This window comes from Canis lupus, chromosome 16 (genome assembly GCF_048164855.1).
Source record: "Canis lupus baileyi chromosome 16, mCanLup2.hap1, whole genome shotgun sequence".
NCBI lineage: Eukaryota > Metazoa > Chordata > Mammalia > Carnivora > Canidae > Canis > Canis lupus.
The window spans coordinates 37,482,366-37,506,606 of record NC_132853.1 but is presented as its reverse complement, the minus strand read 5'-3'; the positions used below and the strand labels follow the sequence as shown (position 1 = coordinate 37,506,606).

At 56.8% G+C, this 24,241-nt stretch overlaps 1 protein-coding gene across 9 annotated transcripts in view; it reads left to right on the top strand.

The window, feature by feature from the left end:
* SRCIN1 (SRC kinase signaling inhibitor 1) overlaps positions 1–24,241 on the top strand; it is a 67,562-nt gene that overhangs the window by 29,755 nt on the left and 13,566 nt on the right. For 5 of the 9 annotated variants that reach the window (XM_072780319.1, XM_072780321.1, XM_072780315.1 and 2 more), the window contains 13 exons: positions 5,407–5,430; positions 9,128–9,323; positions 9,951–10,149; positions 10,570–10,663; positions 11,178–12,088; positions 13,197–13,289; positions 13,542–13,585; positions 13,904–14,088; positions 15,220–15,395; positions 21,139–21,269; positions 21,457–21,604; positions 21,946–22,192; positions 22,620–22,854. In XM_072780319.1, coding sequence (XP_072636420.1) covers positions 5,407–5,430; positions 9,128–9,323; positions 9,951–10,149; positions 10,570–10,663; positions 11,178–12,088; positions 13,197–13,289; positions 13,542–13,585; positions 13,904–14,088; positions 15,220–15,395; positions 21,139–21,269; positions 21,457–21,604; positions 21,946–22,192; positions 22,620–22,854 — 2,683 coding nt within the window. Of the gene's footprint in view, positions 1–823; positions 950–5,406; positions 5,431–7,271; positions 7,414–9,127; positions 9,324–9,950; positions 10,150–10,569; positions 10,664–11,177; positions 12,089–13,196; positions 13,290–13,541; positions 13,586–13,903; positions 14,089–15,219; positions 15,396–21,138; positions 21,270–21,456; positions 21,605–21,945; positions 22,193–22,619; positions 22,855–24,241 lie in introns of those variants that run through there. The other 4 variants (XM_072780316.1, XM_072780320.1, XM_072780318.1 and 1 more) reach the window with 4 other exon arrangements.

The following is a 24,241-nucleotide window of genomic DNA, read 5'->3' as shown; positions in this document are numbered from 1 at the left end:
AGGCTGAACTTGGTGAGGTCAGTTGTCCTAGGTCATGGGGCTCTAGGCCTGTCTGCATCTGGGATTTGCTCTGATGGAGGAAATTCCATCAGAGTTTGAGGAGATCCTGACCCCAGGGCTTTGTGATTACAGAGGAAAGCGGACGTTCATAGGATCTTGTCATCACTTGCTGCTTGGTACTCATCACACCTCCATGGCTGAGTCTGAGGCTCCTTTATGTAAAGTGTAGGATCAGAGATGGTCAGCAAATGCCAGAGTTGCACAGCAGAGCAGGGTCAGAGGCCATCGGGGAAGCTCAGGCGTCCTAGGCCTCCCAGACTTAGCTGGGGATTGAGTCACAGGACAGCTGAGGAGGGGAGCAGTGCACCCTGACACCCTGATGGGGAGAGGCCATGATCTCGGAGGGTGACAGGTCGGGAGGCAGGACACACTCCCCCACCCCCCACCCCCCACCCCTTGGCCAGACCTTTGGGAGTGGGAGGCTGAAGAGGGCCCTGGGAGAGGACCAGAGCCTAGACTCCGAGCCGCAGCCCCTCCCCCGCTTCCACCAGGCTGCCTAACCTCCCTCCCTCCTTCTGCAACCCGAGTCCCGGGCGGCCGGCCGGCGTATCGGGTGACCGCGGCGACGCAGCCACCAGCCTCCGCCGATCCTCGGCGGGGCTGCGCCGGCGGGGCCGCGCCGGGGGAGGGGGCCGGGGAGAGGATGTGCTCGGCGGCGCGCCGCGCCGCGCCAGGTGGAGTCGCGGTTACCGGGGCGACCGGGGCCCGGGCCGGCTCGGCGGCGGCGGCTCTCGCATTGCAGCAAAGGGCACCGGCGGCGGCGGCGGAGGCTGCGGAGGCGGCCGGGGGCGGGGAGAGCCCGGGCGGGTGGGAGTAGGGGGCCGCCCTCCCTCCCGCGCCTGACGCGGACCTGGGCCTGGGGGCCCCGCGCGTACACCTGTGGCCGCAGGTAAGGAGGAGCGGCTGCGGGGGCCGGGGCCGCCGCGGGGTTCCGCGGGCGGTGGGGCACGGGGATGGGGGCGGCCCCGCGGCTCCGAGGGGCGGTCCGGGGGTGGGAGGCGGGCAGGCCGTTGCGGTTCCCAGTCCCCAGAAACGCCCCCACCCCTCCCCCACCGTGTTCGCCGCCTTCCGCGTGGGCCGGCCCCCCCACCCCAAAATGCGGCTGGCGCCCTCTCCCCCAATCTCGGAAAGTCATGACCTTCCTGGGGTGCGCCCTTGCCCCCGGCGCCGCGCAGGTCCCGCAGTGCCGCCCCCCTCCACGCGCTCTGCACCGGGGAGGGGGAGGAGATGAGGGTGCCGTGGGGGGAGGGTCGTGCATGTGCGGGGTGGTGGGAGGCTGGCCACGCGGGGGCACGTTAGATAGCCCCAGGCTGAGGGGCGCCTGTTTACGTGGACGCGTGTTCGCAGGAGTTGAGAGGTGGGTGTGTGCGCCGGTGCACGCGGAGCCTAGGGATAAGGAGCCAGAGGTGCGACCTATTTGGTTGTCCTCCCTCCCAGGAGGTTGCGTCGTCGTCTGGGCTCGAGGTCAAGGAGGGGTCACGCCACTCACCTAGCCTACAGGGGGGATGCCTGCCTGAAGAGGAAGGGAGAGACCCGGGAAGCAGGACCGGGGCTGACTGGGCTTGGGCTCCCGGGGGTGGGGGGTGAGGGGCTAGGCCCCGCCCCTCCCAGGGCTCGTGCCTGGGAGGGGGTTGGAAGGATCAGCTGCAGGGAGAGAGAAGAACCCCACTAAGGGCACTGAGGTGAGGAAGGGCAGGGGTTAACTCCTCAGCCCCCAGAGGGAAGAAGCTATTTCCTCTTCTCACCGAGGAGTTGGAGGACTCCCTGGCCTCGCTTTCGTGGGTCTCTGGGAAGCTCCCCTCCCTCATTTCTGAAAGCCTTGTCCCTAGAGTGAATGGTTGGCTTCCAAGCCTAATCCTTTAGAACACCTCTCATTTTGCTCCCTGCTCCTGTAAGACTCTTTCCTACAAGTGATCGCCCTCCGCAAGGGCTCTCCCACTCAAACCTTTCTTTTTTCCACCTTCTCACTGTCCTCTGGGAAGGGGAGACCACTCCCTGAGTATGGGGGAGGGGGGAGTTTCTGTCTGGTATGGGAGAGCTTTGCTGGGGAAGAGAGGCCAACTTGGGCTCTTCTTGTCTTTTGCCCTCCTTCCAGGGGGTTTTTGGTGCTAGGAAACTCCCGGGGAAAAGGCCTAGAAGGCTGAGCGGCGCTGGGTGCCAGGAGATGGCGGGAGTGATGCCAGAGGAGCGTATTCAGAGACATCCCCCTCCTCCTATGGGCTGGTCCTATTTCCTTCGCCTTCATTCATGGTCAAATATTTGTTGAGGGCCTACTACATACCAGGCATTGTGTTAGGTACACAGGAGGACCAGACTACTAGGAAAAGGGTGAGGAGGTTGGATGGGGAGAACCTCACCTTAGCCAATGGGGTGCTAAGAGCTCCTCCTCTGCTCTCAGTGACCCAAGGCCGTCCCTTGGGTTTAACACCCTGGAAAGAGACAGCAACAGAGGACAGACAGCATTCCTAATGACTTCTCCCCAGTTGTCTCCCCCCATCCCCCCAAAGACACTGAGTTGCCAGGAGACCATGTGTCTTATTCCTAGTGGGGCCAACATAAAGGAGGATCTTTCCTCCCACTTTCCAGAGAGGCCAGAGGGGCTAGGATCTACTCAGTGTGCTCTACGGGCCAGGGCCTAAAGTCTCAGAAGTCTGATCTCAGCCTTACCATGAGTTTGCCAAGCACAAGTGCAGCAACTCTTCCGTTGTTACCCTCTAGTGGGGCTTTCTGGCTTTCTTGTGGCACTGATGCTACGTGGTCCTCTCTCCTGTCCCCAGCTAGTGACCCCTCCCTTCCAGGTCTAACTGCTCCATGGATGTGCCCAGTCTTGGGAGTCTGAGGCAGGCCCGTGTGGCTGTGGCCAGGCCCCAGTGGTGCAAGGTGGCTTCGACATACTGAGTCTGATGTGTTGGCACTGGGGGCTGGGTCGGGGTGGGGCATCTTCTGTCTCTTGAATCAGGAGTTAACCTACCTAACCCATGATGTCTGGGGTGTCATAAGCCTGGGACGGTGGCCGAGGTGGCCAGAGGCTCTGTGACCTGGCTAGTTGTGGGAGGAGGGATTTTCTCTTTGTACGTGTATATACTGTGTGGGTACTGTTTTACGTGTTTCTGCAGCTGAGGTGTGTGTGTGCGTACATGTGTGAATGGTATCCATGTCTCTGTGTGTTTCTGTGATTCTGGGGGAGGCTAGAGTGCAGGTGAATGGTACTGGTGCCTCTGTGTTTCTGTGAGTGGAGTTGAGTGTATGTGAGCAAGTCAGGGTCTGGTGGGAGGGATGCATGTTTGTGTCTGTGTGGGGCTGGTCTCTGTATGAAAATCTTTGTCTCCAAGTTTCTGGGGTTGTTTCTGAACAACAATGGAGGCTTCTCTCCAAGTGCTTGTGTCCCTTTGTGAGTGTGTTTTTGTTGCTCTGGGTGTATCTCTGGCGATGTCCTTAGCTGAGGATGTCTGAGAGTCTGTGCTCAGCTCGGCGGCATGGGGTCTGTGTGTTTTGGGCACGGTGGGTGGCCTGTGTGTACACTGCGTAATGGTGGTGGTAGATGAGGGACAGTGGCCTTCTCTGCAGAGCCGTCCATCACTGCCGGGGCTGCAGACACGACTCTTATCATAAACCTTCCCATGCCCTCTGCCTGGCTCTGTCTGCCCCCAACGTGTCCACTCCCTCTGCCACCCCTCCCTTCCCATGGCCGCAGGCAGACATTCCAGCCTCTTGCCTCTCCTCCCCTCAGCACCTATGGGCATCCCCTGGCACCCATGGGAGTGGCATGTGTCCATAGATTGTTCTAGGCCTTGACCGGAGCACAGACTTTCAGTCCCCTTCCCTTGCTTGGCACAAGTCTATCTTTTGTGTTTCTTGGAGCCAATGCTGGGGAAAGAGGTGGGAATGTAGCTCAGATGGGGATGGCCCTGGTGAGTGAACCTCTTCATCCCAGCCCAAGCCTGGCATCACCCCCACCATAAAGCTCTAACTCAGGTAAAGCCTCCATCCCAGCTGTGCCCTTCAACTCAGCCCCTGTCCAACTGCTCTCTGCCTCTGAAAGGCATTCAGGTGGCACAGGATGCCCCTCTGTGATGTCCTTCCCCTATCAGGGACCCTCATTGTCCCTCTTCTCTGCTTGTGGCTCTGAGGCCTGGGAATTTTGTCTGCTTGTGCCAGGCACCCCAGTGCCAGGCCATCTGCTGCCTCTGTCTTCCTGCTGAGGCTGGCACCGGTCAGCAGGGTGCCTTCAGCTTTGCCAAGAACCAGTCCATCCTCTGGGCCTCCTTCCTTGTCCTTAGCCATCTGGAAGGGCCTTCTGGTCTCTAGGGAAGACAGGGTGACCCTAGGTTATTGTGAATGAGGAGGAACCTCAGGTGCCCTACTCTAGGGGTACAAGGAGTCTTCCTCTTTCGTCTATCTGGCTACAGGACGTTGCCCACACTCCCAGTCTCTACAGCTCCCCTTGTTCCTCATGGCATCGCATTCATTGCCCAGTACTGTGAAGTGACTGGTAGCTGTCCACTTGGCTCTGTAATCCCGGCCCATCATGGTACACAGGCCTCCCTGCCCTGGCCTTGGCCCCTAGCCTCCCTCATCCCCTCTCTCCCTCCCATTTTGACCCCCCTGGACTCCTGCAATGACCTCACTGGAGCTTCGCTCAGATGTTTTCTGCCTGTCCACCTTGTCAAGTCCAAATCGAAGCCCACCCAGCTGGCCTCAGTCCCTCTTCGCGGCTCAATCCGCTACCTTCCCAGAGCCTGCAGCCCAGCCAGACTGGCCTGGTGACTCTTCCCTCAACACAATCTCTGCCTGCCCGCCCCTGGGCACTTGCCGCACTGTCCCGTCTGCTCAGTGCACCCTGCCCCTGGGCACTTGCCGCACTGTCCCCTCTGCTCAGTGCACCTTTCCTCTCAATCTCCAGCTGCTCAGTTTTCAAGACCCAGCCCAGATGTCACCTTTTCTGGGAAGTTTCCCCTGGCCCGTCACAACCAGATGCCCCTTCTCTGACCCCACAGCTCCGATTCATCTCTGCCCGTGTCTCATGGGTTCCCCATATCATGGCCTTTGGCACCTTTCCTACCTGTAACTCTCTGAGTTACCATGACTAGAATGTGTGGCTTGTGAACATCTGGAATGGCTCTCCCTTGTCCCCACCAGTGAGCCTGGAGCCCACTCAGGTCTCGCCTGGGTCTCAGTAGAGGATGGGATGTACCAGACACTGCTTCCTTCCTGCTCCTGGGAGGGCGGAGGGCCCTCCTCCCAGGGCTGAGTGCTGAGCTCAGAGGGTCTCTAACCCATTTCTGCCCCTTCTCTCCCCTTGTGGCCCCCTCCCTGCATAACCATGTCTTCTCTTATTTCCATCAGCAGCCAAACTACTGGAGTTTCAAGGTCAGTGCGTGTGCTTCTGCTTCTGTGACCACTGCATGTGCCCTCCTGCCCCTGGCCCTCCCTGCACATGCTTTGCACAGGGGTGTGCGTCTGCACGGGACCTTCTGGTGTGGGTGGTGGGCTTTGGGGCTGCAGGCTGTGGCTGCTGCTTTTGAGAGAGTCTGGGCTTGCCTGCCAGGGGCTCGAGGATCCAGAGTGGGAGTTTGGGCCACCTCTGCTGGGGATCTGGGCTGGAGTACTTAGGCTTTCCCAGACTGGGAGGGGCATTTTGGAATGAGAGAGGCTGCCTCACATTTACTCCCACCTGGAGACACTGCTGGCTCCAAGGTAGGGACCTGGATCCCATGATCTAGTGGAGGGCCCTCTTCTCTGAATTCAGCCTTCATCTGCCAGGGAGGTCTTGTGACTATGATGGGCCCCTCATCCCCTTCTTACTTTGGCCCTTTGGTGAGCTGGTCAGTGCCAGGCAAGAGACTCACAGCCTTGAATCCCAAACCTGTTGCCCACATGGAAGGCTGAGCTCAGGAATGAGTGCCTTCCTGCCTCCCCTGGACAGTTTGGGCTGTCCACAGCCGGAAAGCTCTCTCCTCTTCTTCGAGGGCATCCCGCTGAACCCTGGGGGAACACCCTCAGGTGCCTTCCCTACTTTCCCTGGCATCCCAGGCTCAGAACTGAGCCAAATTAGGCTGCCACTGTGTCCCAGAGTCTCCAGCCCTCCAACTCCCAGGCATCGTGACATGGTGGAAGCCTTCTATCCCCAACACCCCAGGTGCCATCCTGCACCAAGCATCTTATTTGCGAGCGTGCTCGCAGAGAGAAGTCCTTGCATCAGAGAAATCACAGAATCATAGACTCATTATGTCAGGCACACAACCTTTTTGGGAGGAAGCAGTAGAATGTAATGGTTCATTGCATGGGTCCCAGAGGCTGGTGGTGAGTTCCAGTCTGCTACTAACTAGCTGGGTGACCTGGGGCAAATTTCATAATCCCCTGGGCCTCAGTTTCTCCTCTGTAAAGTGGAACAATAATATCTGCATCATGGGGTTGTTGTAAAGATAGAAGAGGTACTGCACGTCCTAAACACAGTGCCTGGCTCATGGTGAGCCTGACATGGTAGCTTACTGCATGGGCTGTTAGAATCACAGACACTGACTTGATTCCCAAATCAGAATCACCTTGAGAACTTGTCAGAAATCTTGAACACCAGGCCCTACGCCCCAGAGATTTGGATTCAGTAAATGTGGGGTCCCGGAAAGAACATTTTTAAAAGTTCCCTAGGGTTTCTGTCCCCCTATGGACAGCCTTTGGGAACCTCAGATCCTAGTCTGACTGTTCCCACTCAAGGTTCCCTTGGCCTGATCTCCGGCCAGGAGTCATCGGCTCCTCGCTGGAATACCTCCAGTGCCAGGCGCGCACTGCTGCCCACAGCAGCCTCCTTGCGCACTGCCACGCACAGCAGCCCCCTCCTATCTTTGGAGAGCTCTGCTTGGATTACCGTTTTATTCTCTTGCCATCTCCCTCATAGACAGGAAGCCCTGGATGTCTCACTTTTTTCTGCCCTGTTGACTCAGCCCAGGACTTGGAGAGAAGTGCTAATGGGCTTTCTCTCTTCTCAAGAGGGTTTTCTACAAAGGCTGTGAGAATGGAAAGGTGCGCAGAGGGCCAGGATGGAGACCAGTGCTAGCAGGGCAGGAATGTGGGCAACTCTTCTCCCTGGATTGCCTGGACAGGGTCCTGCCTCTTCTGCAGCCAGCAGCTCTGAGGATCCTTGCCCACCCCCCTTCATTCTGGCCCCTGTTCTATCTTCTTACTGGCACCTCACTTGTGTCCCCCAGCACTGTGACCACCCCCTTCATTCCCTGCTAGCTGCTTCATTCTGCCTGAATTCTGTAGCCCTTCATCCACATCCGCCTGGCAACCACTGGCCTTCCAGTTGCCTGGCAACCTCATGATCACCAGACCAGGCCTGCTTCAGGGCTGAAGGTGAGAGAAGGGGGCACCGGCTGGCACTGGTGATCAACCTAGAGCTGAGCCACAGAGTCCAGAGTCTGGGCACAGACACTCTCCACTTGGGCCTCCTTCCCACACTGCCTCCCTCCTCCCCAGACCCATACCCACTCACTGGTCAAGGCATTGTGCTTGGGACTGGCCCCCCTGAGGTCTCTAAATCTGACCTTCTGCATCCCCAATTCTTCAAGGCCACATTGGGGATGGCTGGGCACATTGCCCATCAGAGGAAGATGCTCTCTCTTTTCTAGAGTGCTAATCCAATTGGAACATTAAATTGAGTTAATATGAAGATGGAGATTAATTAGGGGCTAATCAGGATTTGGGGAAGGAAAGAGCTGAGGAGAATAAATGATTCCTTTTTAGAGATACTTTTACTTTATTTTTATTATAAAAGTGATATATTCTGATTGTGTGAAATTCACCCAGCAAAGAAATGTGTAAAAGAGAAAGCTCTGTCTCAACCCCGACTTCACCAATGTTAATGGAGTCAAGGGATTTGTTGTTAAAAATAGGCAACGTGTTTTATAGAAAAGTACAATTGGGCGACATGATTTTTTTTCTTGATAATATATGCATATATAATCCATATATGTATATATTGCACATAACATAGAATGTACATAAAACAGATCTGACTTAGTATCTTCTCCCTGAAATGCAAGAGTATCTGACAGCATCCAGGTTTAAGGGAAGGGGCTGGGGCAGAATGGCGGGAGCCGTGGCCCCAGTCACGGCCAAAAGTAGTCTTAAAGTGTAACTGAAATGATGGTGACCCCTCCCTCAAGGAGAGAGTGATCAAGCTGTCCTCAGGGCAGGGGACTGTCCCTGAGTGACACTCCTCCCTAGCCCCAGCCATATATCACCCTTGGCTGTAGCTTCAGGGCAAGGGGCTGCCACGCTGGGTACTGGGGTAGGCCTTTCTAGGAGGCAAGCCAGGCCAGTTGGCTGTGGGCAGCATGTGCCTTGCAGAGAGGGGCTGAGGTCAGACACATATGCCGGGTGCTCACACGGATCATACCAGGCTTAGCATGCGCATTGCATGTAGTAGGTAGAGTCTGTTTGAAACCAGCTTCGGGATGGTTCTCCTAGTCACCCTAAGTCAAAGACTTTGCGCTCCTCTCTGAGGGCCCATGCCTCCCTGAGCTGGGTTAGTTCTCTTTGCTTCCACTGGGCCCTGCTTCCTGCCCCCACCCAACCCTCTGAACTCCACAAAGGATAAATTCGCCGCTCAAACCCGCCGCTTAATTAATGTCTGGAACTAATGCCCCAATTTGCGCAACGATTCTGCTGCTCACCTCAGTGACAAATTTGTGTTGTTGTTGTTCTTTGGAAGCTTAAAATAGCAGGCGTGCCCTGGCTCCTGCTCAGATGGTTTCTTGTCTGGCTTCCCAGGGTGCCTGAGGCCTTTGCCCACTCCTTACCTGCTGGGTGTCCCAGGGAGGCCAAAGCCCTAAAGGGTTGGGGAACTCTCCTGTAGCCACACAGCAAGTCTGGAATCCAGGAGACCCGAGACCCGTGTGTGTGTGTGTGTGTGTGTGTGTGTGTGTGTGTGTGTGTGAGAGAGAGAGAGAGAGAGAGAGAGAGAGAGAGACACTGGCTGGCAGGGGCTCCCTGGGCCTGGATAGAGGCAATGGGCTAAGCAGAGGGGCTCCCATTTGACTCCTCTCATCCTGCCCTGCCCCTGCAGACCCGCAGCTCACGCCACACTCAGGGAGCCCAGCCGGGGCTGGCAGACCAGGCAGCCAAGCTGTCATACGCCTCGGCTGAGTCGCTGGAGACCATGTCGGAGGCGGAGCTGCCCCTGGGCTTCAGTAGGATGAACCGCTTCCGACAGAGCCTGCCCCTCTCCCGCTCAGCCAGCCAGACCAAGCTGCGCTCACCAGGTACTGCTCGCCTGGTCCACCTTCCTCCTGGCCACGGCCCCTCCTTCTGCTTGGCTCACTCTGGAACCCTCTTCACCACTCCAGCTCTCCTTCAACGAACCCCTGGCTCCCTTCCAGCACCTCATTCCCACCTCCCTGCCCACCCCCGCCCCCAGCAGTCTCCTCCCCTTGGGGCCTCTCCCTCCTCAGCTTATCTTCCCAGCCCTCCTCTCTCCTACCCCTGCCCTCCCTCAGCAGCCCCTGCCCTATCCCTTTCTCTCCTGGCCTCCTCTCTCCCTCACTCCTTTCAGCAGCCTCCCCTTGCCTCATCCCCCTCTTGCTCACCTCTCTCCCCCTCGCAACGACTGCCTCTGTTTCTGCCGCACCTGCTCCTGTCCCCAGTTCCGTTTCCTCGTCCAGGCTCCTACCTGCCTGGAGTTGAGGAGGTGGCTTGAGGGGACGTCGGCATGAGGAGTGCCTGGGTGCACCTGCATTCCGGGGCCGCGTCGGGCCTCAGACCCTGCCTCTGCAGGACCAGCGCGGCTCCCGAAGGCCCCCCTCGCTCTCCTGGCCGGCGTGGTGGTGGCGGTAGTGGCGGTGGCGGTGGTGGCAGCGGCTCTGACAGCGAAGGTGGCATCTCCTTCGCAGGGGTGCTGTTCCTGCAGTTCGGGGAGGAGACTCGGCGCGTGCACATCACGCACGAGGTCAGCAGCCTGGACACGCTACACGCGCTCATCGCGCACATGTTCCCGCAGAAGCTCACCATGGGCATGCTGAAGTCGCCCAACACCGCCATTCTCATCAAGGACGAGGCTCGCAACGTCTTCTACGAGCTGGAAGACGTCCGGTGGGCGTGGCCCCGGGGAGGGGTGGGCTTCCCCAGGCTCCTCCTGCGAGGGGGTCTCCACTCCGCAGGCCTTTCCCTCTCCAGCCCCCTCCTGACCCAACCTCAGCCCTTCCTCTCTCCTTCCCCGTCATTCCCTACCCCCCACCCTCCTGCCCTGTCCTCTCTAAATCATCCATCCCTGTTGGCTGATTTTGGCTTGAGCTAACCTGACATTGGCTCCTGAGGCCGAGGGGGTGGGCGAGGTGGAGGCCTCTCGCTGTGTGTTGGTGGCAGGCAGTCTGAGGCACTGAGAAGAAGCTAGGAAGAGGTTGGGGCTCTTGGCCTTTCTTGCCACCCCTCTTCCCTCTTCCTGTAGTAGCTACGTCTCCTTATCGCAGGGCTGAGGGATGGTGACCCATTTCATTTTCCCCTTCCCCTCAGGGACATCCAGGACCGAAGTATTATCAAGATCTATAGGAAGGAGCCTCTTTACGCCGCTTTCCCTGGCTCACATCTTACCAATGGGGACCTCCGGGTATGGCTTGGGATTCCCCTAGGGCATTGGGGAGGCTGTGCAAATGGGGTCCAAGAGTCTAGTTACTTGTCAACAGGGATCGGGGCCAGTTTTTGGAGCAGGGAACATAGATGCTGAAGCAGAGTATGGCTTCTACTAATTGTGCTCATGGAGGGGTCCCTCCCCTCATCTGCATGCTGCCCTCCTATCCATTTAGGATTCCCCCCCACCCCCCAGACCTCTAGGTATTGTAGGAGGCCTCTATCAGGAACCACTGCTTCCCTTCTTGCTTCCCCAGCCCTCACCAAAGGGTGGGCCGCCGGTTGCCCCTTTAGAGCCTCTCCATCTGCCACTTCTTCCTCCATGCTGGAGGCCCTGATGGGTAAGGGGCCTAAATGCAGCAAGAGCAAGGGAAGGCAGAGAATAGAAGGGACTTCCTAAGAGCCAGGGGGAAGATGCTGGCTCCTTAAGCAAGGTGCAATGGATCCCCTTTGTGACCAACCTTGTGGGGTTCTGGGGGCTGTCTTTTGCACAGAGAGAGATGGTGTATGCCTCGCGGGAGTCGTCGCCCACACGGCGTCTCAACAACCTGTCGCCGGCGCCGCACCTGGCGTCCAGCTCTCCGCCCCCGGGGCTGCCGTCCGGGCTGCCGTCCGGGCTGCCATCCGGGCTCCCGTCGGGGCTCCCGTCGGGGCTCCCATCGGGGCTGCAGTCCGGCTCGCCGTCGCGCTCGCGCCTGTCCTACGCCGGGGGGCGCCCGCCCTCCTACGCTGGCAGCCCGGTGCACCACGCGGCCGAACGGCTGGGGGGCGCCCCCGCCGCCCAGGGCGTCAGCCCCAGCCCCAGCGCCATCCTGGAGCGGCGCGACGTGAAGCCGGACGAGGACCTGGCAGGCAAGGCGGGCGGCATGGTGCTGGTGAAGGGCGAGGGCCTCTACGCCGACCCCTACGGGTTGCTCCACGAGGGCCGCCTGAGCCTGGCCGCGGCCGCCGGCGACCCGTTCGCCTACCCGGGCGCCAGCGGCCTCTACAAGCGCGGCTCGGTGCGCTCGCTCAGCACCTACTCGGCCGCCGCGCTGCAGTCCGACCTGGAGGACTCGCTGTACAAGGCGGCGGGCGGAGGCCCACTCTACGGCGACGGCTACGGCTTCCGCCTGCCGCCCTCGTCGCCGCAGAAGCTGGCCGACGTGGCGGCGCCCCCCGGGGGCCCCCAGCCTCCTCACAGCCCCTACTCGGGGCCGCCCAGCCGCGGCTCGCCGGTGCGCCAGTCTTTCCGCAAAGACTCGGGCTCCTCGTCGGTCTTCGCAGAGAGCCCGGGAGGCAAGACCCGCAGCACGGGGGGCTCCTCGACGGCCGGAGCTCCCCCGCCCGAGCTCTTCCCCGGGCCTGGGGAGCGCCCGCTCGTTGGGTTTGGGCCGCCAGTGCCAGCCAAGGACACGGAGACCAGGTGAGGGTCGCTCACGAGGCCTTAGGGTTGTTGGGGATGGGGTGGGGAGAGGGGACTCTGCAGAGGCTGTGGCAGGGTTGTGTACTGGACTGTGAGGCCCCAGAGTCCTTTGTAGGCCGGTAGCACTCTTGAGGGTTCACGGGAGTACTTTGGATATGGCAGGGAAGGCACTGGAGAGATGGACATGCCTTTTTCCTTCCTGCTGCAAGACCTGGGGGTTGGATGAAAGGGCCTCAGACAAGATTTCTGGAGACCTGGGTTTGCATCCGTTCCCTGAACCTCAGTTTCTCTAACTAAAATTGAGGTTGAACCAGCATTCTAGTGCTTTTCCTGCTCAGAGTTTGCAGCCACGAGAGCTGTCCAGCACACGGTCAGCTGAAGTCCACTGGGGAGGGGGTGCTGGTAAGAAATAGGGATGGGGAGAGAAGCACCTGCTATTAGGTAGCCTCCAAGCTGGGAACTCTTGCCCATTATTCAGCTCCGTCCTAAGGGTGCAGGGCTGGAGGAGGTAACCAGAGCATTGACCTATCCTCTTCTGTCTTCAGGCAGTGCTGCTGAGAGATGAGGAGAAGCAATTCACATTCACACAGCTCTCTTGTGGCTTGTGTGCCAGGCACTGCACTGGGCACTGTGGATGCCACGTTGGGCAAACCTGGTTCCTGCCTTGTCTAGTGGGGGTGACACATTAAGAAATACTTACACTTCCCTTGGGAGGGTAAATAGGTGGTGTGGGAGGAGGGATTCCTTAAAGCTTTTGGGGCTCTGGGATGGCTTCAGGGAGGAGGTGGGGGGGGGGGGAAATGCCAGGAAGGGGGAAAACATGTGTAGAGGCACAGAGAGGCCTGGGTGGGGCCATTAGGGAGCCAGTAGTGAGAGATGGGGCTGGCAAGGGAGGGGGTGACTGTTAGATGGAAAGGAGCCTTACCAGTATTAGAAGGGGGACTGTGGGCTTGAACCTTTGGCCTTGGGGCCTTTTGCATTGTCTGTGTGCTGGTGGCTGGGAAGGGAACGGTATTTCCTCTAATTATCAATCTTCAGAATGAGGGGGCTAGGTAAGAGGGACCCCAAGCCCAGAGAAGGGGTTGCTTAAAGCCACCGTCCTCTCCAGGGAGCGCATGGAGGCCATGGAGAAGCAGATTGCCAGCCTCACAGGCCTGGTACAGAGTGCCCTACTACGAGGCTCAGAGCCTGAGACCCCCAGGTAAAATTCCTATCTCAATACTACAGTCAGGGCCTATGGTTGGGGTGAGAGGAAGGAAGAGTGGGCAGCAGGGGCACCCGGCCCAACTCTGCCAATGTTTCAGTGTGTGACTCTGGGTGAGCCCTTTCCCTTCTCTGGGACTCCATCGTGACATCAGGGGACTGGAGGAGATTATGTTAAAAGTCTCACCCAGCTTTGATGGTCTGGGGTCAGCCTGGCCCCTCTGATGGCCATCTTTTCCCTGTGCCACAGCGAGAAGATTGAAGGTTCCAATGGAGCAGGCACCCCCTCAGCACGTGAGTGGCCCTTTGCCCCTCCCCCACAGGTACCTGCCCTCTCTGAACCTCAGATTACTAATCTGTAAAGTGGGAATTAAACCATCAGATACATCAGTGGGCTTCAGAGGATCAATAAGCAGTTACCTTCGCCCCAGGTGGATTTGCCCTGGTGCTTTGCTCCCCATAGAAGGGCTGGCCCACTAACTGGGGCAGGGAGTCAGAGCCATGTGCTTCTACCGCTACCCTGAGTATTAGGGGTGGGAGGGACCTTGTCCGGGCCCCTTGCAGGCTCAAGCTTTGTTGCCTTTCTCCCATCCTCGTGGTCCCTCTCTGCAGCCTGTGGGTCAGGCAGCCGGAGCAGCGGCGCCACCCCAGTGTCCGGCCCTCCCCCGCCTTCAGCCAGCACACCTGCGGGGCAGCCCACCTCCATCAGCCGTTTGCAGATGCAGCTGCACCTGCGTGGCCTGCAGAACAGCACCAGTGACCTGCGCAGCCAGCTTCAGCAGTTGCGAAAGCTCCAGGTACTGCGCGCTCCCGGGCCTCGCCCCGTGCCCCGCCCCCTCCAGCCCCTCCGGGACGGAACCCACCCACTCCCACTCGCGCTGCGCAGATGCCCCTGGAGGTTCACTGGGCCCCTCTGCGAGCGCTTTCTCCCCCGACCCTTCCTCGAGCTCCCGCTTGCTGGCGGAATCTCTGCTCTCTCATCAAGCCCCACCGCTCGCCCTGGTTCCCCTCACTGCGCCCTCCTTCTCCTTTCCTGAATACTCACCGTTCTCCTGGAGCTCCAGTCCACCCCATTGAGCCCCTTCTCATCCCCCCCGCCCCCCAGTATCCCTCAGGGCAGTCCCGATTCCCTGTTGCCCAGCATTCTTTCTCCCCTCCCTCTCCTCCGTCGGGCGGAAGCCCTCCCCCTGCACCCCCTCCACTACCCCTTCCCGAGTCCGCAGTTCCCCCCCCGCCCCCCGGCCTGCCCCGCCTGGCAGATGGTCCCACCAGTCAGGAGCCTGGCATCGCTGTGCCCGCTCCTCGAGAGGGCCCTGGGGCCCATCAGGTGAGAATAATGAGCAGAGACAAGCTGGAGAGGGGGCAGAGAGCTGCCATCTGGGCAACGGGTAGGATCTCACCCACCCGCGCGCCGTTGCCCCAACTCGGCCTTTGAACTGGGTTCGAGCGTAAAGTTAATGTTCTTGCGCTGGCCACGGACTCTCTATGAAACCCCAGTGCTTCGGTCTTGCCTCGAAGCCGCAGCCGCACTGTGGGCGCAGCCCTACAGAGGGCTGCCTCTTGCCTCCCCCCAAATACGCCCGTCCGGTTCTCCTGCCTGTGTATTTCCCCAGCCCGAGACCTGTCCTCCGCCCCGCACCATCACGCTGCTCACGGCCACAGCCACGGAGCCGCACGTCCCGCACGCCCCAATTTAGCCCTTTTCTCTCCACTATCCCGCCTCTTCCTCCCCAGAATTTAGCCCTGGACCTCTGCTCTCCCCTATACCGCCCTTTCTCTGGGGCTCACGGCCGCAGCCGAGCAGCCGCTTCTTCTGGGGAGCCCTCCCAGCATCGGGTTGTCCCCTGCCCGCCTCCTCCCGGCTCCTCGCCTGCCGAGCACCTCGGTCCCCTCCCACCCTCGGCCACCGGTCCCTTTGCGTCCCGCAGCTACAAAACCTGGAGTCGCTGCGCGCACTGCTCAAGGGCACAGAGGCGGAGCTGAGCATGCGCGTGTCGGAGGCGGCGCGGCGGCAGGAGGACCCGCTGCAGCGGCAGCGCACCCTGGTGGAGGAGGAGCGGCTGCGCTACCTCAACGACGAGGAGCTCATCACCCAGCAGCTCAAGTGAGGCTGGGCCCGGGGCGCGGAGGAGGGAGGGCTGGCGCTGCGGCCTGGGCCGCAACCTGGTTTCCCTGGGAGGTGCAGCTGCCTTCCTTCTGAATCACAGGTGACTGGTCTGGTCTGAAGCCTGATTTCCCTCTCCTCTATGGCCTGATTTCTCTGTGACCCACAAACCTTTGACCATCTGGCACCATTCCTTATTTCTTTTCTCTTTTTTTTTTCCCCTGGCTCCATGCCCTCTTTTTGCTATCTCATGGTCCACAGTCTGGCTTCCCCCTGCCCTGTGACCTTATTTTCATGTGGCCAGGTGCAGGATTCCACTCTGTCCTCTGTCTGCTTTCACTCTGGCCTGTGACCTGTACAAAGTGACCCTTGGGTAGCCACCACTGCCGCCACTCCAATTCCCCTATCTCTAAGACCAGGGATAGCCAAGCAAAACCTTCCTTCAGTCCTAGTGCCGCTGAAACAAGGCTCTAGTTTTTTCAGAAGGAGTGAGGAATAGAGAACACCCGGCTCCCAAATGCTTAGACATGGAAGGGTTAATCGGAGACAGTCTTCTGATCCAAATTTAGCAAATGGCTGTCTGGCCAAGATTCCATTGTCTCGCACCGTTGAAGGGAGAAACTGCCTTTTGCTGTCCATCCACCCAGTGAGCACCCCCAGGCCACAGCAGCCTTCCCTTGTCAATCACTGGGATCTGAGACAGAGGCCTTGCTCCTTCCTCTGGCCTCCTTCTTGGTGGCACAGGGCACAAGCGACCTGAAGTCTGGCTCCAGCATTGAAAGACTATGTGATCAGGCCAGTTTCCGCCCTCTTCTGTGCTTCAGCTTCCTTATCTGTGCCCAGTATTAAGATTTTTGCAGTTCTTTCCAGGGGGAGCTTGGGTTCTACTGGCCAGTGACTTTGGGGAGCCAGGGGAGGCTTCTATGAGGAGCCCAGCTTGCAAAGGGCTCCTTGAGATGGGTCCCTCCTTCTCAGCCTTGGACCCACACAGCCTGTGCACTTTGGTAGGGCCCAAGGCAAAGATTCCCATGACCCCTTGAGGCTGAGATGAAAGGACCATCTCACTTGGCAATAAGCTGGCAGCCACTACCCCATCATTTCAGGTGTGAAAACTTAGTGAGAACCTCAGATCTCCAAGCAGACTGGTAGCTGTCACCCCGCCCCCCAGAGAATTCCATTTACCCAACTTTTCTGTCCTCTCCTTGCCCCTTTTTCACTCAGCACAGAGGAGCTGGGTTGGGATTTTTAAAAGGAACTTTACTGAAACATTAAAGGAAAATAAAAGAAAATATAAAAGCACAGAGACAGAAGAGATGAAAGAACAGATTTAAGCTGCTGTCACATGAGTGTCTGGTCTTCAGCTTCCTGGGGCCCTCAGTTCTCCCGGAGCTCACAGACTCCCTATCCTCTGTCCTGTTATCAAACCCCTTGTTCAGACTGCTCACTTGAGAGAGCTTGGGGGCTGATACATTGCTTTTGGTAGGATTCTCTATCCACTTTGAAGGGGATTCCTGCCTTTTTGGGGGACAGCCTGGTCTGTCCATCAGCCCTAAGGTGGCTCTGCTTGACTATGAGGGCCCTCCCTACCAGCTCCCATAACCTCCCTGGGTATTAGGTGGACCAGCAGGCCCATCCTTACCCCTACTCTGGCTGTAGCCTCTGCATGCTTGCACTTGCTCTGCTTTGCTCTGTGTGGGGCACCAAAACTGGCACACTGCTGGCAAGATGCTCGCCCCAGCATCTTGCTAGCAGTTAAGACCAGTTCCATGCTTTATGCAGCTTGGCTCTCTCACCTGTTTTTCTTTTTTCTTTCTTTTTTTTATTTTAAGATTTTATTTATTTATTCATGAGCCATTCTGAGCCACCCAGGCATCACTCTCATCTGTTTTTCTAGCCAGGGCCTTGAGCTCTGTCTAGACATTGCCCTGAGGGGTACCCTCTGCTGACTTGAGACCTTTTGGCCTCTGCAGCCTCACTTGAACTAAGCCAGCACGGGTTTTGTAGGAATACCAACTACACAGCCACACAGGGCCCCACACTCCGAATGGCCCTATGCATAGCTGTTGTTATCTTGAAATTCTTAATAATTTTTAAACTAGGATCAGCATCTTCATTTTTCACTAGGCCCCATAAATTATAGAGCTGGCTCTTTCCTGACCCTGCACCCCTCTAGGACTGAACCTGGGTCTGGAAAGCCCAACCCCTTTCTGATAATGGTGTCTAGACTTAGACCAGTCTGGGGCTCACTTGCAGAGGCTGCCCAAGTTAGGCCGCCCAAAACTTGTGGCAGGTTTCATGACCAGAAAATCGAGGTGCTAATTGAGAACCAAGTCCCTTCTGCCCGAGAGTCACGGTGTTGTGTCCTCCTGAAGGCTTACCTGAGTCCTCCTTTAAATGAGGGTCTCTTCCCCATCAGAGTGATGTTTGGGAGTGATTGTTTTAGAAAACTGGCACACTCTGAGCCAGTTAGGTGTCCCACACAGCAGGAAAGAACAGTTTCTCTTTCCCACTTGGCAGAGCAAGGGCTGAGTGGGACAGGGATGAGTATGGGGTGATGTCGGTCCAGTGTGGAAGTGAGATGCAGCAGAGTCCAATGGCTGAAGCCAGACATGAATAGATCTTGCTTTGCCACAAAATATTTGTATAACCTTAGACAAGCTACTTGAAGTCCCTCAGCCTCTCTCTCTCTTTTTTTTAATGCCAAACCTTATTGTCTTAGTTAAGATAACTGCTATAACAAATTATATAATGGTTCAAAAGTAACAGACGTATCTTATTTTCTCATGGAACAGTACTGGGTGGGTTAGTGGAGTGACCCTCCTCCATGCAATCATGCAGGGGCCCAGGCTAATGGAGCCTTTTCCATCTTCAATATATGCCTTTGGAGATCATGTGCAGGGTCATTGCCTTTCAACCCAGAGGAAGGGGAAAAGAGCATGGAGGAACTTCCATGGGAGGTTTTTACGGGACAGCCTGGCGGCAGCATGTTATCCCTTTGACTTGCATTGCATTGGCTGGACCTCAGTCATGGCCATTTCTTTTTTTTTATTTTTAATTTATTTTAGATTTTATTTATTTATTCATGAGAGACACACAGAGAGAGGCAGAGACATAGAGGGAGAAGCGGGCTTCTCACAGAGAGCCCTATGTGGATTCAATCCCTGGATCCGGGATCATGCCCTGAGCCGGGATCATGCCTTGATGCTCAATCGCTGAGCCACCCAGGTGTCCCCATTTCTTTTTTTAAAAAAGATTTTATTTATTCATTCATAAGAGACATAGAGAGAGAGGCAGAGACATAGGCAGAGGGAGAAGCAGACTCCCCGTGGAGAGCCTGATGCTGGACTCAATCGCAGGACCCCAGGATCACATCCTGAGCCAAAGACAGATGCTCAACCACTGAGCCACCAAGGTGCCCCAGTCATGGCCATTTGTAACTGCAAGGGAGGCTGGGAAGCATAGTCTGATGTCTGAGCTACCGTTTGTGTGTAGACTGGAGGTAATAATGGCTTCCATGCCCAGGATTTTTTATGAGGATTAAATAAGGTAATGGAAGTGGAGGGCTGCCTGTGGCACCTGGCACACAGTAAGCGCTTAGCACAAGCTAGCTCTTCAGCTGGCAGTGCTGAGTCACAGGATTTCGTCCTTGCTCCAGTGTGGTCTGTCTTTTCATCCACTAGTTGGATGAAGATGTATAGGCATGCTGATAAGATTTGCTAGTGACACAGAGCTTTGAGGGGGAGCAAATCTGTTGGATGGTAGAACTGAGATTCAAACATTGTTCCCACCTGGATTGTTGAGCTAAATTCCAGCAGATGGGATCTGACAAGAATGTATGTAAAGTCCTGCATGTGGGTCAGGGATGTTGGTGACTCAAGTCACACAATTGAGATGACCTACCTGGGCAGCAATTCCTTCTTTCACTTACTCATTCATTCCACAATTATTTACCGGACCTCTGTTCTGCTCCAGGCACTGTGCCAGGAGCTGGCAATTGGAGATGAATCCAGAAGACATGGTCCCTGCCTGCCAGGAGCTACCGAGCCCAGCATGCAAGAGCTCTGAGGGTTTTTGTGAGGCAGGAAGCAGAGCCCCAACCCCAAGTACAGGGAGTGGGGGAGCAGTTTCCATTGAGACCTGAGGGAGGAGTGGGAATTGGTTACACATGTGCATGTGTATGCACATGTGTATGTGTGTGAGTGGAGTGTGGGAAGCAGGGGAAATGGCATTATAAAGGCCCAGACAGTGCAGCACATACAAGGACCTTGGAGAAGTTGTGGACAGTTCTAAACAGAAGCAAGCCAGGTGAGGACAGGGGATGTGGCTGGAGGGAAATTAAGAGCAGCCCCCAGGGACTGACCCTTTACCACCCTTTTCCCATCTGCATTGGCTTATTTTTTTAAAAGAATTTATTCATTTATTTGAGAGAGAGAGAGAGAGAGAGAGCAAGAGAGTGAGAGAGAGCATGAGCAGGGGGAGAGGGAGAGGCAGGGTCCCTGCTCAGCAGGGCTTGATCCCAGGACCCTGGGAGCTCAGATGCTTAACCATCTGAGCCATCCTGGCATCTCTGCATTGGCTCAGTTAATCTTCACAATGGCCCCTAGAGGGAAGAACTCTTACTACCCCCATTTTTTTTTGGTTGAGGAGGTTGCAGCCCAGAAATAGTAGGTAACTTGTCCAAGATCTCTCTGTTGGACGGGCAGAGCTGGGATTGAAATTTGGATCTGTCTGACTATAGAGCCAACTTTTCAGCTACTACCTTCATGCCCTTCTTCTCTTGGATTTTAGCCTCAGGACAATGGGATCTATGTATAGGGTTCAACACAGAAGGTAATGACTTGGTGTGACTTACATTTTAGAAAGATGTGTGTTTTGGGATCCCTGGGTGGCGCAGTGGTTTGGCGCCTGCCTTTGGCCCAGGGCGCCATCCTGGAGACCCGGGATCGAATCCCACATCGGGCTCCCGGTGCATGGAGCCTGCTTCTCCCTCTGCCTGTGTCTCTGCCTCTCTCTCTCTCTCTCTCTCTGTGACTATCATAAATAAATAAAAATTTTAAAAAAATTAAAAAAAAAAGATGTGGGTTTTAAAATGGTAGACGCTCAGCATAAACCCTTTAACACTTGAAAGCAGTTTTGTCTTCAAGGAAAGAGGCTGAGTGGATTATTTGAGAAAAGTGGTGCCACCCCTCAAGGGGCGAGACTTTGTAGGGGCACACACAGCTGCCTGCAGTTCCCTGAAAGGCTGCTGGGTTGTCTCCTGCTTCCTTGGCAGAATGAGAACCAGAGGATGCAAGTTATAGGGAGAGATATTTGGGCTGATGTTGCTAAAGACCAGAACTTTGACAGCAAGGTGGGGGAACCCAAGACACCTATTAAAGAACTCGTCTGAAGTCTTATCTCTGGGGTTTGGCATTTCTGATTTCATTTGGGCATGGAGCCTGATGGATGGCATTTATTTATTTATTTATAAATATTTTATTTATTATTGAGAGAGAGAGCATGTACATGCGTGGAGGTGGGGAACAGACTCCCTGCTGGGCAGAGAGCCTAATGTGGGGCTGTATCCCAGGACCCTGGGATCATGACCTGAGCTAAAGGCAGATGCTTAACTGAGCCACCCAGGTGACCCAGTGGATGGCTTTTAATTTTGATCTAACTGATGTCCTGATTTCTTCCCATTTGCCCAATTTCAGGGGGCTGGGCTGGGGCCAGAGGGGCTGAGAGGGTCTCTCTCTGGTTGCAGTGACCTGGAGAAGTCGGTGGAGAAGATCCAGCGGGATGTGTCCCACAACCACCGGCTGGTACCTGGGCCAGAGCTGGAAGAGAAGGCGCTGGTGCTGAAGCAGCTCGGGGAGACCCTGACTGAGCTCAAGGGTGAGGCCAGCGTCCTGGCAGGCGGGCAAGCAAGCAAGCAAGCAAGCGAGCGAGCGAGTGGCATGTGGTCCCGGGGCGGGAGTCCCTGCTGCACCCCCACCCCCCAGACACTGCCCTCCCTGCTGCCCTTCCTCCCCATCCTCTCGGAGCTGCTCCCTCCCCAGCTCACTCTTCCTGGTCCCCTCAGCTCACTTCCCAGGCCTGCAGAGCAAGATGCGGGTAGTACTGCGTGTGGAGGTGGAGGCAGTGAAGTTCCTGAAGGAGGAGCCACAGCGCCTGGACGGGCTACTCAAACGCTGCCGTGGGGTCACGGACATGCTGGCCCAGATCCGAAGGTCTTTCTCTCCCTGACCTCTTAATCTCGGACCTCCAATTTCCCATGAGGTCACACGCTGGGCATAGATGGATAGATCAGCTTGACCCCTTACCCTGACTCCTCTAGAGGTCACTGATGCGCCAACTGGATCTCTACCTCCACTCTGACCTATGACCCCTGGCAGGGTACAGACTTGGCTCTCTCTTCCGCTGGATGCAGTCACTCCTCCCAGGCCCCTCCCTCTGTCCTGCAAGATCCCAGGGCCCTGCTCACCCTCTACCTCCCCCAGGCCAGGCTTCCCTTGCATGGGGCTGTCAACGCTCAGGGCCTCACAGCTGCTCCTAATTCTCCCAACCCCAGGCAAGTGGATGAGGGGGTGTGGCCACCCCCCAACAACCTCCTGAATCAGTCCCCCAAGAAGGTGACGGCTGAAACGGACTTCAGCAAGAACTTGGACTTCGAAATGGCACCCCCTAGCCCTCCACTGAACCTCCATGAGCTGAGTGGCCCGGCCGAGGGAGCCCCTCCTACTCCCAAGGGGGGCAACCCTACCAAAGGCCTGGATGCTGCTGGCAAGAGAAGCGTGGACAAGGCTGTGTCTGTTGAGGTGCTGGGCCTGAGACGGGGGTGGGGGGCATGAGCTAGGCTCACACATTCTTACCACCATCCTAGACTGGATACTTTTTCCTGGGAGGAGGAGGATGTTGGAGGAGCACAATGATGGTGACATTAGTTCTGCCAGACAGAAAAACATTTTATACCACTATTAACAATCAAGGCAGTGTGATGTTGGCCTAAGAATAGACCGTGTGGTCAATGAAACAGAATAGAATGTCCCAAAATGGGGCTAATGAAGGTGGCATTCCGGACCTAACAGGGAGAGCATAGAATACTCAAGAAGTCTGAGGGTCTCCTGGGGGCTGGGCCAACCTTCCTTCTCCATTCCTGGCATGTGTGGCTGGGGGAAGGGGCTGCATGCCCAGAGTCCAAGCCGGGCCGCTGCTTCAGTGCTGACTCTTGCTCCTCCTCTCAAGGCTGCTGAACGGGACTGGGAGGAGAAGCGGGCAGCCCTGACCCAGTACAGCGCCAAGGACATCAACCGGCTGCTGGAGGAGACACAGGCGGAGCTGCTGAAGGCCATCCCTGACCTAGACTGTGCGAGCAAGGCCCACCCAGGCCTGGCCCCCACCCCTGACCACAAGCCCCCCAAGGTCCCCCACGGCCAGAAGGCAGCCCCTCGAACGGAGCCCAGTGGAAGGAGGGGCTCAGGTATGGGGAGAGGTGGGGGACTGAAGAGCCCAGAGGAGGAGAGCCCCATCTTCAGGAGCTCTCAGGTTGTTGGGGGAGGTACCTGGGTGTGAGAATCTGTGTGGTCAGACTGCCAGAGAAGGGAGATGCTAGGGCATCAGCAGCCTGACCCTCAGCTGCTGTAGGGACACCCAGAGGACAGGGTAGAGCTGGACTCCACATGGGGCTTTTCCCACTGCCCTAACTGCTGCTGAGAGGCCCACACGGAGGAGGAGCCAGTCTGGGACCAAGAGTCACCGCCTGTACATTGTGACCGAGCATATGCTTTGCACCAGGCTGTGGCAAGACGGGGAACGGTGCCGGTCCTCATGGATATGATTTCTGTTCCTGCTGAGCCTGCCAGCCCACAGGGGAAGCAGAAATCCAACCAGAAATAACAATTATCATCCTGCTATCTGTATTTGTTAAGCACCTACTGTATGCTGATTGCCAGAGATAAGGAAACAAGACACTGCTTATTTTCAAGGAGGTTTTAGTGTAATACTAACATTTTTATCGTGTGCTTAGGTGACAGGCTACTCCAGATGCATTGTATATAGAAATCCTTACGATTTTGCAGCAACCCCAGGAGGCAGATACAGTCATTATTCCCATCTTGCAGATGAGGACGCTAAGGCTCAGCATAGCTAAATGATCTGTCCCAGGCCCTACTCAGTGTGTAAACCAGAAAGAGGATGCAGGTGCTAACTGTGGCAGTGGCCTGCAGTCCTACAGGAGGCCCTGAGAGGGTGGGGAGCACTGCCCACTGGGGGTCACGTTGCCTTGGAGTCTTGAAAACAAGTGGGCCTTTCCCTGGACAGTGAGGGAGGGCATTTTAGAGAGTAGCAGCACGTGCAAGTGCCTGGAGGGATGTGTTTGGTGTTGTTAAGCGAGGTTCAGGCTGGGAAGTAGCTAGCAGAGCTGAGGCTGAAAATGGGCAGTCGTGGAAGGTGCTGAGCGGAGGAGTTTGCACATGGTTTGGGGTCATTGGGAACCAGGAGGCTCAAAGGCAGAGGAGTGTCAGGTTTGAGTGACTTTTCTGTAGGTTGCCCTGGAAACCACCCCCACCCCTGGGGAAAGGAGCAGGGAGAGCCTAGGGGGTTGGGTCAGGCTCTTGCAAGATGGAGAAGAGACAGAGAAGAGTGCAGAGATGCAGCAGAGGGGCAGAGGAAAAGAGATGGATTAAGGCAGCGCTTCTGAGTGAGTGTATGCACAAAATCACTGGAAATCTGTCAAAATGTGGATTCTGATTCAGCAACCAAGGGTGAGACCCGAGCTTCCGCATTTCTAGCGAGCTCGCAGGTGCTGCTGGGCTGCTGGTCCTGTTCACTGACCGCACTTTGGGTCTAAGAGAAGCACTAAGAGAAGT